At 39.9% G+C, this 14520-nt stretch overlaps 1 protein-coding gene across 3 annotated transcripts in view; it reads right to left on the bottom strand.

Annotated features, from left to right (window-relative positions):
• KDM7A (lysine demethylase 7A) overlaps positions 1-14520 on the bottom strand; it is an 84688-nt gene that overhangs the window by 57139 nt on the left and 13029 nt on the right. For all 3 annotated transcript variants that reach the window (XM_061638804.1, XM_061638805.1, XM_061638806.1), the window contains exon 2: positions 1102-1187. In XM_061638804.1, coding sequence (XP_061494788.1) covers positions 1102-1187 — 86 coding nt within the window. The remainder of the gene's footprint in view (positions 1-1101; positions 1188-14520) is intronic.

The raw sequence follows: 14520 nt of genomic DNA, 5'->3' as shown, positions 1-14520 counted from the left end.
GAGAAGTATAGCCTGCTTGGGATGAAGAGCATTCCTCCTTAAAGGACCAGGTTCATATCTTTCAAGTATTCCTGGATAGCCAGATGGAGGGTCTGGCCAGGGGTTCCTCTGCACAGGCATGGCTGCTGCGCTAGCTGCTCTTTCCTCAATAAAGCAAATAGGCCACTGTCTCCCCTTCTCCTGGTTACTTCTGGATTAGATTACTACAGTGTACTCTACACGGGGCTAACCTTGAAAAAAAATTGCAGCCAATGCAAAATGCAGCCAGAATGGTTACCAACACGTTTAGCATATTACTCCAGTTTTGTTTAATATGCACTGCCTTCCATTTTGGTTTTGGCTCAATTCAAGGGGCTAGTTGTAGCACCAACAGTTTGGAATTCCCTCCGTTTATATTAGACAGGCACCATCTCTGTTATGTTTTCGGCACCTACGGAAGATCTTCCTCTCTCAACAAGCCTTCTAAGTAGAGATCTCATTCCAGTCTACATTTGTGCTGGAATTGCTCTTTAAGATATTTTTAAATATGTTTTTAAGATGTTTTGTTTTAATAGGTTTAAAGTCTTTTGTTTTTAAGATGTTTTAAAGTGCTTTTAGTGTTTTTGTTTGTCACTCTGGGCTCCTTCTTGGAAGGAAGGCCAAGAAATAAATAAATAGATAGATAGATAAATAAATAAATAATAGTTGTTATATATAAAAGCCCTAAATGATTTGCAACCAGGATTTCTGAAGTATCAGCTCCACACACATAAAACTGCACTGGTCATCTTAGCCTTGCTCCACATCCTATTGAGTTTCAGAGGTATGGTTGCTTAGGACATGGGACAGGGCCTTTTTGATCATGGCACTTAAAGCTGTGCAACTCCCTCTTTAAAGAGGTTCAAAAAGCTCTTATGGTTTTTAGGCATTTGGCCTATCCTAAGCTTCTTTCTGCCATTCGTAATTAATGGCTTTGTTTTAAAGCTCTCTGTTTTTATCATATTGTATCTATATTTTTTATACTCATAAGCCCCTACAGGAGCCTTTTTAAGGACTGAAAAGTGAGGTTTAAGTTATTTTAAAACAAAAATGAAGTACATCACTGCTTAATCCATTACTTACTTAAAGAGGGTCCATGAAGAACTGCACAATTGGGACAGTGGTACAGGTCAATGTCAACAGCATGGTGCTCTTCTACTCTGACACAACTAAAAAAAGAGAAGAAAAAGATCTTCAGGAACTCTAAGTTGCAACTGCACCTTTTAAAGAAAATTATCAGGAGTTACATATATAACATATGGAGATTGTGGACACCAGCACTATACAGTTTCAACATTTTTTCTAGGCCACTAACATGACCTAGAAAATAAGGTATGCTCCAGTTTTGATTACAATTAAAAGCCCATTTTGACAACTCTACCCCAACCCACTTCATAACTGATTATACCTTCGTATTCTACTAATCCATCTCTGTTCAACGTAGGACTGCTCCCCTAAGGTAATGCTGCTAAAAGAGAGAGTCTGACAAAGTGCCCCTTGCCTAGCACTCCTTGCTAAATGGTAATAAAAGAGAACTAGTACAACATAGTGGTTTGAACATCAGACTGGAGGGACGAGTTCAAACCCATACGTAACCACAAAGTTAAATGGGTGACTTTGTGCCAATCACTCTCTATGTTTAACCTACCTCACAAGCTGTTGAGGATAAAATGGAGGGAGAGGAAAGAACTATGTATGAACCTTAAACTCCTTGGAAATATGGGATATCAATGTTCAGTTCCAGTTTGTTAATAGTGCAGAGATGTAAATGTAATAAAAAATAATAAGAGCTTAAGTTGTTCAAGGCACTGTGGAAATAGCATATCTACCAGAGCCTTGTAGAATCAAGTTGCAATTACATCAAAGGAATTTCAGTGTAAGTAGGATGTCCCCACTTACCAGGCATAGAAAGAATGCTACTTTAGCTGCTGGTGTACAACCCTTTGCTGGTGTATGACCCTTTGTTTGTGACACATTAGCCAGACTGATGTAACAGAATCAATTAACAGGTATTTATTTCAGACCAGTATCAATATGACTTATTTTAGCAAGCTACAACTGGGATAAGGGTCCAATAAGCAGGGCCAGGATGCTTAAAGCACCATTTCCAAACAGGTGATCAGTATTCCTACATCTGTTTCAACATCATGCTGATCGGAAGGAAGCAAACTCCTTTTTAATGAAACTCATTTCCCCACAACTAAATCCAAAAGAGCAGTAATAATCAGAGATCCTACCTACAATTTGATGTGAACTATATCAGTTTCTCCCAGGACATATTCAAGGGAAATAACTGGTCTGAACTCTGTTAAATGAAATCTTATGATGTATTCAATACAGATGAGAAAAATAATGATGAATTAACTAGATGGAAAAGATGTGACAAAAGTAAAAGCCATCAATAAGGAAATACAGTAGCTTATACAAAAAGCAACCAGAAATTAACAGGTGTATTAAGCAATAGATAGAGAAAAGAACAGATCTTGGCAGTGTTAAAATTAAAGTCATCAGGACTGATGACCAGTTGGTTATGAGAAAGTAGAGAAGTAAAAATTAAGTCAGCCTGTGAGGAGATTGCATAGGCTTGAGAAGGGAAGTTGAAAGCCATCAGCAGAGCAACTAGAATGCATGTCAGTAAGTTACAGGGGACAGGATAAGTACGGTAGTATAAAATCAAGAGGAAGAAAAGCAGAAGTAACCAATATAGAGGTTGCAACCGAAGAGTGAACATAGAGGATTTATGGGGTCAACTACCAAACCTTGCAGAGATCTCAGCGCAGGGTACATGGGACAAGCTGAATGCCACAGAACGTAGGAACTGTCAAAGATATGCAGAGAGCCAAGATGATAGAGTTCCACTGGAGTCCATAGAGATAGAAGAACTGGTATAAGAGTTGATATTTACCAATAGGCAAAAAACTCTTGCAGATTAAAAATATATCTATCAGGGCTGTGGAGTCGGAGTGGTGGAGTCGGAGTCAGTAGAAATGTACCGACTCCGACTCAGATTCCGACTCCTTCATAAATGGCAAATGTATATTAACTAGTAATAACAAATTTACTGTAGTAAAATGGTAGCACAAGGCATTTCATCACCACCACGTGAATCCAGAGCTTGGAAAAGTTACTTTTTTGAACTACAACTCCCATCAGCCCCAGGGATTGGGCTCGTGGGAGTTGTAGTTCAAAAAAGTAACTTTTCCAAGCTCTGGATTCACGTGGTGGTGATGAAATGCCTTGTGCTACCATTTTACTACAGTAAATTTGTTATTACTAGTTAATATACATTTGCCATTTATGAAGGAGTAGGAGTCAGACAGCAGAAAAATAGAGGAGTCGGAGTCAAAGGTCTGGCATACCGACTCCACAGCCCTGATATCTATAGCCAACAGATATTTCTATCAAACTTCAAAAAACAGGGAAATTGGGCAACTATAGTGAATGCACCAGGGGAGCAAGAGACCTGACCTCCTCTCTAAGATATTGTACTGCCCTACAAATTTGTAAAAATGCAAACACAATTTGGGTTGGTCTTTCACAGTCCAATCCACTTCCTGTGTAGCTTGGTAACATGTGCCTCTGAGCATATGGTGAGTGGTGGCAACTCCTGCAATCAGCCCAGATAACAAAACCAAGATATGTGCTGTGCTGATCTTGTTTTAGCAGGGAGAAAGCAACAATATTAAGACAGTTGATATAGTTCAAATAGTCACCTGAAATGTGTGGTTTACTTCGCAGTTTTAATGAAGTTTCCTATAGTAAATTATTTTCTTTTGCTTCTTTTTTTGTGGATATGTGAAGTACACAAACAGTTTGCATGATGATGGATGGATGGACAGCCTTCAAGTCTATTCCAACTTACGGTGACACTATGAACAGGGTTTTCATGGTAAGCAGTATTCAGAGGGGGTTTACCATTGCCTTCCTCTGAGGATGAGAGGCAGTGACTGGCCCAAAGTCACCCAGTGAGCTTCATGGCTGTGGGGGATTCAAACCCTGGTCTCCCAGGTTGTAGTCCAACACCTTAACCACTACACCACACTGGCTCTCAACACTTTGCATAATTTACACTAAATAAAAACTCCAAAAACAGCTGGGGAATAATGCCACTGACTATTCTGCAAAATAGTCTCCAGTGGACATGAGGAGTGCCTCAGTTTGCAAAAGATAAAACAGTGGGAGGTGACATATATTCTAGCAAATTTCTAGGTGTGCTCTATGTTTTTAATTGATCATGTCCGCCCTTCTTTAAGTGGAGTGGTTTAAGCATAGCAGGCTGAACACATGCATCTTGGGCAGGCTAAATTTGTTTTTTTCCAACAGCTAGATTCATTGCTTCAGTAGCAACATATTGTAATCAAGGCCCACTGTGAATTGTTTGCAAGGCACTTTGAGGGTAAAGTTGCTCGCCTCTGTAGCAGTCTTGATGCCCCATCCACATCTACTGTAGTCCCCAAATGAGGTGTCCAGTGCAAAGTCTGCTGCAACTTCTTGGGAACGGTTTCAGTTGATGCAGCCTGACAACGTAGACAAGGTGCTTGTGATGATGCAGCCAGCAACATGTCCCCTCGACCCTTGCCCTTCTTGGCTTATTAAAGCTTGCTGAGGGGGTTTGACTGAGTGGATCCAGGGTGTGGTCAACACATCATTGTGGGAGGGAGTGGTTCCAGCTGCCTTGAAAGAGGGGGTGATCCAACCACTCCTGAAAAAGCTCACCCTGAATCCACTGGTTTGTGACAACTACCAACCAGTTGCAAATACCCCCTTTTGGGGAAGGTGACTGAGAGGGTTGTGGCGCAGCAATTGCAAGTACTCTTGGATGAAACAGATTATCTTGACCCATCCCAGTCTGGATTCAGGCCTGGTTATGGGACTGAATCGGTCTTGGTCGCCCTGATGGGTGACCTTTATCGGAAGAAGGACAGGGGGAGTGTGACCCTGTTATTCTTACTTAATCTCTTGGTGACACAGATTTCTATGATGAATAATGAGAGAAATATATAATTTTTAGGTTATATTCTCTGTAGAAACAGTAGTAACACAGGAAAGAAGCAACGTAAAAAGAACACCAACAAAAATACAAAAAATGTCATTCTTTATCTTTGGAGATGCAGTCCTGATTACAGGTGTTGCCACCACTCACCATATGCTCAGAGGCATATGTTACCAAATTCTTCCAAACTACACAGGAAGTAGATTGGACTGTGAAAGACCAAGCCAAATTGTGTTTGCATCTTTACAAATTATTATCTCAGAGAGGAAGTCAGGTCTCTTGCTCCTGCTCCCCTGGTACATTCACTATAGCTGCCCAATTTCCCTGCTTTTTAAAGTTTAATAGAAATATCTGTTGACTATAGGTACATTTTTAATCTGCAAGGTTTTTTTGCCTATTAGTGAATTTCTCTGCTTTTAATCTGGGAGGTAAGAAATGGGATCCTGTGCAAGTTTGCTGAGAATGGATTGATCATTTGAACGCTTATTGAGTTCAATGGGTTTTACTCCCCAGCAATCATGCTTAGGACAGGGGAAACTGACCACGGGGCGGGGGAAGAGGGATGGGGAGAAGAGAGGGCAGGGGAAGGGCAGAGGGAAGATGAGAGCAGGCATGAGGGGAGGGCTGGAGTGGGCAGGAGAGGAGGAAGAAGGAAGAGGGGGAGGAGAGGAAGAAGGGAAAGGGAGGGAAGGGACAGGAGGAGGAGGAGAAGGGGAGGAGAGGTTTGATAATTCGCATGCTTATTGAGTTGAACAGGATTTACTCCTGTGCAATCATGCTTAGGATAGGTAAAACTGACCTGGGGAAGGGACAGGAAGGTTAGGGGTAGGGAGGAGAGATGGGGGGCAAAGATTGGGCACTGGGCAGATGGAAAGCCCCTTTCCTTTTCGAAAGGAAAACACTGTTAACAGTATCGTTTTGGGGTTTTCCCCCCAGCTTTTTATTCTACAGCAGAGATGTGTAGTCTCCTACCCAAATTTAAACCGAAGCTTTCCCTGGCCTCATGCACGCAAGACATTTATTCCACTTTAAATAGTCATGGCTTCCCCCAAAGAATCCTGGGAGGTGTAGTTTGTGAACGGTGCTGAGAGTTGTTAGGAGGCTCCTATTCCTCTTACAGAGCTACAATCACCAGAAATGGGTAAAAAAAAGGTAAACGTGTCCCCACACTTGTAGTGCGAGTCGTTTCCGACTCTTAGGGTGATGTCTTGTGACATTTACTAGGCAAACCATATATATTGGGTGGGATTGCCAGTTCCGTCCCCGGCCTTTCTTTACCCCCCAAGCATATGCCGGGTACTCATTTTACCAACAACGGATGGATGGAAGGCTGAGTGGACCTCAACCCCTTTTACCGGAGATTCGACTTCCTCCTTTCGTTGGAATCGAACTGCAGCCGTGAGCAGAGCTTTGGCTGCATTACCGCCGCTTACCACTCTGCGCCACGGAGGATCTTTGCGCCACGGAGGATCTTTCCAGAAAAAGGGCCGACTGTTAAATCACTCTGGCCACTGGAGCTCTGTCAGGAGAAGAGGTGTCTCCTAACAACTCTTGGCAGTGTTTCAGTATTTTGGGGGTTTCTTTGAATTCCTGAGCAATGCCAGCTACTTTCTGCTAGTAACTAATATAATCAAGTGTCATATCTTCCACTATTTGGAATTATAATGACCATTCAATTCACAGCTATAGCATTTTTTGCTGTTTTTGCAGCTTGCCAAAAGTTTTATAAAAAGATTAGTGCTCCTTACATCTGCTGCTAACAGTTTTAGGTAGGGACAAGTGGAGCCCTGCAACAAAATACTACAGCATGGAGTTCTTCTATTCAGGGTTTCAAACCCTCTATTCACCTGGTTTTCATTTTCCCACCCCATCAGTCTACATTCTGTGCCAATGAGCATGCCTGTTACTTGGATGTCTCTCCATTGGTTTTTTTTTGGGGGGGGGAGGGAACACTTGTGCCCAATCCCAGCTACATTAAATTCTTTAGTATCTCCATTAATTTCTATGGATAGCACTCTCTTTTCTTCCTGGAGACATATAAAATAGCTTTTCAGTGTGAACCAGGAAGAGTCCCATCCAGATATCAGATAGTTCTTTCTACTTTCATATATATCTAATGTTGCTCTGTCATCTTGTTCCAGCCCCTCCATTCTATTTCCCAGCCATCCACCCAGTTTTCTCCCTTCTCAATGTCTCAACATTCTACACCACTATGTTATTATGGGGCTGGTTTAGGGGTCAACCACCCTTAGCTTCTTTTTCTGCAATCTGTGCACCCTTGATGCTTATCCAGAATTTGCTGGTACCTCTGTCTGTTGAGACGGTGGTGCACTTTTGGCAGCATAAGCAGAGAAAGACTCTTATTGGTATTAGTATATAGATAATATAAGGCAAGGTTACAGGGATAGTTTGAGTAATAAAGTTTAAAATTCCTTTAATTAAAAAAATAATTAAATGCCAAATGTTAAAAATAAATACCTCTTGTTGTCACAATGCAATGCAGTCTGGATTGTTGGGAAAGTTATCAATTCATTCTCATTCTGATGGGAAAAGCAAAGTGATGCTTCACCTGCATATCTTACCAGGTAAATATTGGGTGTGAGGAGAGGGTGTACAGGAATAGCCACTGTTAAGCGTTAAAGCAATCACTCTTATAAAACTGGTGGTTCTAGAATACCATGACATTTTAAAATATGTTTAAAAAGCCAAGCTTTCTGTAACTTATATAAACTAATTATCTTGGTGCAGGCTCTTGTATTAGGAGGAGGGACTCAATGGAGGACTTTATGCAATCAATGTATGCATGTGCTCATTCAGCACCCTCATGTTCTGCTTAAGAGAACACAAGAGGATTGTGGTCCTAATTACATCACCCTTGGTTTTTCTTCCACAATGTTTTCCTGATTTATTTCTCTTCCTTTATTAGCATCATCAGTCCTCATTACCACCTCTCATCATCTGTGATGGCTACTATCTATTAATACAGAAAACAAAGAAAAAAAATCTAAAGTTTTCACAAACCCAGGACTTCTACATTCCAGCAAATGCATAATCAAATGTGTGACTGTGTTCTATAGACTGAATTGTTAGACAATCAGTATTTTCATGCCAATATTAGGCCTAAATGGTGTTACATCTCTAACACCTGCTTACAAGGTGGATTACTTCTTTGTTTGGGACATTATGTTTTCGTGTTCTTTTCTCTCTACTTCAAGTCAATGCTTATACCTCCACATTTTCCTTTGAGTTGTTCCCCACTTTTGGAAATACTATCTTAAGCAGTGGATGAAATCTTTTGAATCGTGTTGATTGTCTTGCATTCTATGGGCTGGATCCCAACTAAGTTACAGCTGATTTCATTGGAAACTAAGCCATGACTAACTTGCCCCACTGACTTATATACAACCTACATTTAACTAACATGCAGTGCAACCCTATACATAGTTACTCAGAAATAATCCCCACTGATTTCAGTGAAATTTAACACTACACTAATATTCTGGATCCAATGAAGCCCACTATCCATCAGACTATACTTTGCAGTAAGAATCTTAATATTTTGTCCCCCAAAATATCAAGAATAGTACAAGAGTGAACAGTTGAGAATTCAATTATACATATGAAGTTTCAGACAAATGCTTATAAACATATGCACCTATAATTTCATTAAGTAAAATCAGCCAATGAATTGTAGACTACTCAGAAATGTTTTAATTACCAAATAACCCAGGGTATAATTTGATGTTGTTGGTGTTATGTGCCTTCAAGTCGATTACGACTTATAGCGACCCTATGAATCAGTGACCTCCAGCAGCATCTGTCATGAACCACCCTGTTCAGATCTTGTAAGTTCAGGTCTGTGGCTTCCTTTATGGAATCAATCCATCTCTTGCTTGGCCTTCTTTTTCTACTCCCTTCTGTTTTCCCCAGAATGATTGTCTTTTCTAGTGAATCATGTCTTCTCATGATGTGTCCAAAGTATGATAACCTAAGTTTCATCATTTTAGCTTCTAGTGATAGTTCTGGTTTAATTTGTTCTGACACCCAATTATTTGTCTTTTTCGCGGTCCATGGTATCCGCAAAGCTCTCCTCCAACACCACATTTCAAATGGGTGGATTTTTCTCTTATCCGCTTTTTTCACTGTCCAACTTTCACATCCATACATAGAGATCGGGAATACCATGGACTGAATGATCCTGACTTTAGTGTTCAGTGATGTATCTTTGCATTTGAATAAGTTGATAGGTAGGTAAATTATCATAAAGACTAGATAATAGGATTGTATGGTAAAGTTTCATTCAATAATAATGCAGTAAATGCATCCCATTAATCACAGATCTGAACATCAGTTTTAAATAGATTTTATTCCATAGCAAGCTATTTTTTCCATTAAACTGTAGAACTGCAAGAAGTGGCTGTCTTTAAAAAAAAAATTATTACAGAGCACTTTATGTTAACAATAGGCTTTAATGGTGATCAATGCAAGATCACATTTTAAAAAGAAGGAAATAGATGAACACTAATTTTTATAAGCTTCAGACTTCTACTGTTTAACAGAGTGAGACTGTATAGCCACTGCTAACTGAAGACTAATCACACATTACAAGATATTTCCATAAGCTAATTGGCAAGCTTAGCTTAACCAAATTAACAAGGCATTTTATTACTTCTCTCTACTCCCCTCCCGTTTATTCTCTTCTAGTAGCCTTTAGATAAAATAAAGGAATCATTATTCTGGGGGAAGAGTCCAAGTTCTTTTTAACTTAGAACGTTTTGTACTGACAGGCTACAGCACCTCTATTTAATACTAATGAAATTACTAAAATTACTTTCCAATAAGAACTATCTTTCACCTGGATATTCACTATTATGGGTGTTCCATCCTTACTACTACTCCAGCTGCTGACTGCTACCATGTATTTGACCCGTGGTGCTCAACACCAGAAAAACAGCAGTGCCAATGCATGCTCCTTTCACGATACCACCTCTTTACCTTCAGCTCCATCTCTAAACCAATCATCTATGGATTCTTCCCTATTTTTTCTATTACCTAATAGAACAGGGATGGGGAAACTGTGTGTTGTTTGACTCCAACTCCCATCAGTACCAGCCAGCATCACCAGAGGTCAGATGATGAGAGTTGTACTTCACCATAATCTAGAGAGCCACAAATTCCCTACCTGTGCTTTAGATCCCATGAGAAAGGAGGATTAAACCCTGACAGAGGAAGAGGGAGGGGAGAATAAGGTGACTCAGCAGAAATGCATGTACATCCCTACCCTCATTAATAAACTTGACAGTTCTGCATATAAATCAAGTGTTTATGAAAAACTTAGGCCCGAAACAGGGCTGTGGAGTCGGTACGCCAAACCTCTGACTCCGACTCCTCTATTTTTCTACTGTCTGACTCCGACTCCACCCAAAATTGCTTCCAACTCCACAGCCCTTGAAAGGGTTATAAATGTCTTTTTAAATTGGAAGCTCTCATAGGAGCATTTTTATTGCTGCCTGAATATGCGCTGATCTTGGCATCACAGCAGTTGTCTTCATCTGGGTCCTGTGTCATACACTGACACACAAAATGTTTTCCATCTTGAGTTATGGTGAAATGCTCAACTACAGCTGACTTCATGGGAAGCTTCTTTGACATTTTGAATTTATATTTCAAAAAATTTGTCAATCAACATTTATTTTGAAGCCGGAGTTGGTACATTTCTACCGACTCCGACTCCACCCAAAATTGCTTCCAACTCCAACTCTGACTCCACGACTCCGACTCCACAGCCCTGGCCCAAAGTACACCCAATCTTTGAAGTTTTTAGTTCATAGATTGAAATCCTTCCTCTTCCCTACTCTTCTATTTGAATAAAACATGTAAAAAGAATAAAGTATATGAAGTGATCTCAACAACCTACTTGCAGTATGTCATCCAACTGCTTTAGATGAAAACAGATCTTATAACACAATATATTAAAAATTCATAACACCTTCTTACTCTAGATGCCTTCTAAAAATAATGTAAAAGTGATTTCATGTAGAAGCTTTTTGCTTTAGTGGCAACATCAGCATTATACCCTGTTGAGCAAGAATGAACTCAACATTTTCTGCAAGAATCACCAATTTAAAGGTCTACTTTACTTAATGCCAGACTAATGGAGATTAAATATTAATTCAAAGCAGTCCTGGCCTAGAAAACAGGTGCTATCTATTTAGAGCCACTGGTACCCATATGAGGGAAACCTGAAGATCCTTGAATTTTCTAAAAAATGAATCACTACTTTGGCATATTTTGATATCAGCAGTCATAACCTATATCCATGTACTCAAATGAATTAGATTCCATTTATCTTGACTTGTGCATCACATTTCCAGTTTCACATCATTGTTTAATGTCCCCTGGCAGTGAGATGCACGAGCTGTAGAGATAACAAAATATCTACTTTGACCACTACAACAATACAATGAGCAGGAAGCGTGAGGCAGTAGTATTTCCTGTTCCCTCTGCAATCATGTAACATATGAAACCCACTAAGTAACAGAGTTTGCTAGCAGTAGTTTGAGAGGTTCACTGAAAATGCAGATAGACAGACAGGGATATTTTTCTCAGCTTGATTGGTTTAAAAGCCAGGACAAATTGAAGAGATTTAAATGCCTTGAAATGTATGCATTTAGAATAAGTCAAGAACCACCTGCAGTATATGATGTGTGATAGATTTAATTATATTTCAATGCTGTTTATTAAATCACTATGCAGAAAGTTTCGATACAACATAGCTTTCAATCTGTACATCAGTATTTTTTACAGAAGGGAAATTCTAGCCTAGATGTTACTGTAATAGTCCAGCTACTAGTGCACAAACATGTGGGCTCTCTGGGCTGGAGTTTTGGTGCACACAGGTTCATCAAAGAGAACAAAAACAGTACTGTGGCACTTTAAAAAGTAACAGATTTACTAGGGCATACGGTTTCATGAACTAGAGCCCATGTCAGATGCAAGAAGTGTTGAACCTTTAGTTCTCACACATACATAGCGCAAAATTTAAAAAAGCTGGACAGGGCAAAATAGTCATGAAATGCAAGCAATACATTTATACAGATAATGGATCTGACCAAGAGGGCTCTAATCCATAAAAGCTTATGCCACAATAAATCTATTTTAGTCTTTAAAAAGCTGTGAGACTTGTTTTTGCTGCAACAAACTCACTTAGCTACCATTCTGAAATTTGTTATTTACCACATCAAGGTAACTTCTCATTCAGTCCATCAAACACTTACCTGGGGAGAAGCTAAAAGACAGTATTCTAGAAATAAATGCCTAATGATGAGTGATCTCATGAGCACAGCCCCGAGTCCATCACAAGGGCAAGTGCTTTATACTTAAGATTTATTCAGAAAATTAGAAGGAAAAAAATCAGAGTAGGCTAGCATTTTTCAAAAGAGGCTCATTTATTTATTTCCATTCCATTCATCAATCACTTCCTGAAAAATCTCAAAACCATTTAAAAACCCAATGCTTTATTCAGATTTTCTATAGCTTTACATTCAGCATTTTAAAGTTTCTAAAGGAGTTCAGTATACATATGGGTCTGCTTACCAGTTATCAAGTTAATTGTTCATCAGTGGAAATAATTTCCAAACAGGCATGCTAATCAATCAATCAAACAAACAAACAAACTCTCTCTCTCCCCCTCTCTCTCTCTCTCACATACACACACAAATAAGATTTTACCTAAACTGTACAATATGCTGCCAGATTTTACACAACAATTCCTGCCAGGCTATGTAGACCACAAATGCTCCAATAGAGTCTAGCACTTCCACATCATGATTCAATATTAATTCAAGAATAAAAATTCAATAAAAGAATGATTGCCATACGCCAAGACCATGCAAACAAAAAACTTGCTATATTTGAATATATAAGGGAAGGGTTGGAGAGTGCCACACAGCCATACCATTCCAGCAAGGATTCAGTCCTGCTGACAATTCACTGTTATGTAACTGCATCATGCAACTGCATCATGCAACATCAATAGAGGTTATTGTCCCAAGCAGGTAGGACAATCTATAAACAGCACACTCATCTGCACGCTGCAACACAAATGACTTCAAAAATCAGACTGGACAGGCTAGCTGCCAGAAGACATACATTGATGTAGCTGCTCTAAGTTTGCCCAGAAAACAATACACACTTTCAAAAGGTGCACTAAATGTTCTAGACTACACTAAGGAATTATATTTTGCAGCAGGTGTGTTTAGATTTGTTCCCTAAAGGGGATATTGTGTAATGCATGAAAAAGGGAATACACATCTCCTATTATTCAGAAACATATAGTGAATGTGAGCCAGGGAGTTGCACTGGGCTATGACTGCCTGCTATGTATGTATAGATGCCTATTTAGGCTGGCTTTCAGAGGGTGGGGAGACATTCAGCTTTTGCTGACAGGGCTTACTCAGAGCTATGGGTGCCAACAGGATTTTCTGGGTCCAGTATACTGTATTAGACCCTCTACAAATTAAGACAGCCAGGGGGTAGGGCATCACCGGTCCTGCACTTTGCTGCGTTGCCCTGTAAGCAAAGCAAAACATTTTTAAGAGTTTTAAAAAGGGGAGAAAGTGCAGGAGATACATGATCCACATCTGATGGTTTGATGCTACATCTGAAGCAAGACGCGTGTGTTTGCTGCAGGGAACACTAGGGTTAATTGATTCGTGTTCTCATACACTTAACAAAATAGCCAGATATTAAACCAGTACTTGGAATTAACTAGTTTGGTTCAAAAAAGTTCACTGAACTAGTTAAAGAATCTCTGAACTACACCTGAAAGTAGTTCCCATAACTGTCAGGTGTACTAAAGGTAACTTAAGTTCATTTTGGGGTAGAACGTTTTGGGATAGAATTTTGAATGATTTCTAGTTCATCTTCATGGTCATTCACTTCCTCAAGTACTCTTATTTTTAAGAAAGAAAGAAAGCCAAGTCAATTGACCACCATAAAGAAAGACAGAATGTTACCTTGCTTTCTTTCTAAGGCTCATTAGGCAGCTACGGAGGCACTACTGTGCTAAGAACACTTAAGCTGCAATCCAATACATGTCTGTTCAGAAGTAACCTCCATTGGGTTCAATGTGATTTACACTAGGTAAGCGTACATTGTATTGTGGTCTTAGTTAATCACTGTTACTAAGTAATCATAAAGCCCTATACGGCGTGGGACCACGATACCTGTCGGAACGCCTCTCCCGATACGAACCGGCCCGTACACTACGTTCTACTACGAAGGCCCTCCTCCAGGTTCCGACTCACAGAGAGGCCCGGAGGGTGATGACAAGATCTAGGGCCTTCTCAGTGGTGGCCCCCGAACTCTGGAACAGTCTCCCCGAGGAGGTGCGCTTGGCGCCGACATTGTTATCCTTTTGGCGCCAAGTTAAAACCTTCCTCTTTTCCGAGGCATTCTCATTTTAATTTTAATTTAAGCTAACTTAATTTTAAATTTGTTGTAATTGA

The sequence above is a fragment of the Rhineura floridana genome, chromosome 8 (assembly GCF_030035675.1).
Source record: "Rhineura floridana isolate rRhiFlo1 chromosome 8, rRhiFlo1.hap2, whole genome shotgun sequence".
In the NCBI taxonomy this organism is placed as follows: Eukaryota; Metazoa; Chordata; class Lepidosauria; order Squamata; family Rhineuridae; genus Rhineura; species Rhineura floridana.
Note: the sequence above shows the minus strand (reverse complement) of the source record. Positions and strands in the feature narration are given on the sequence as shown.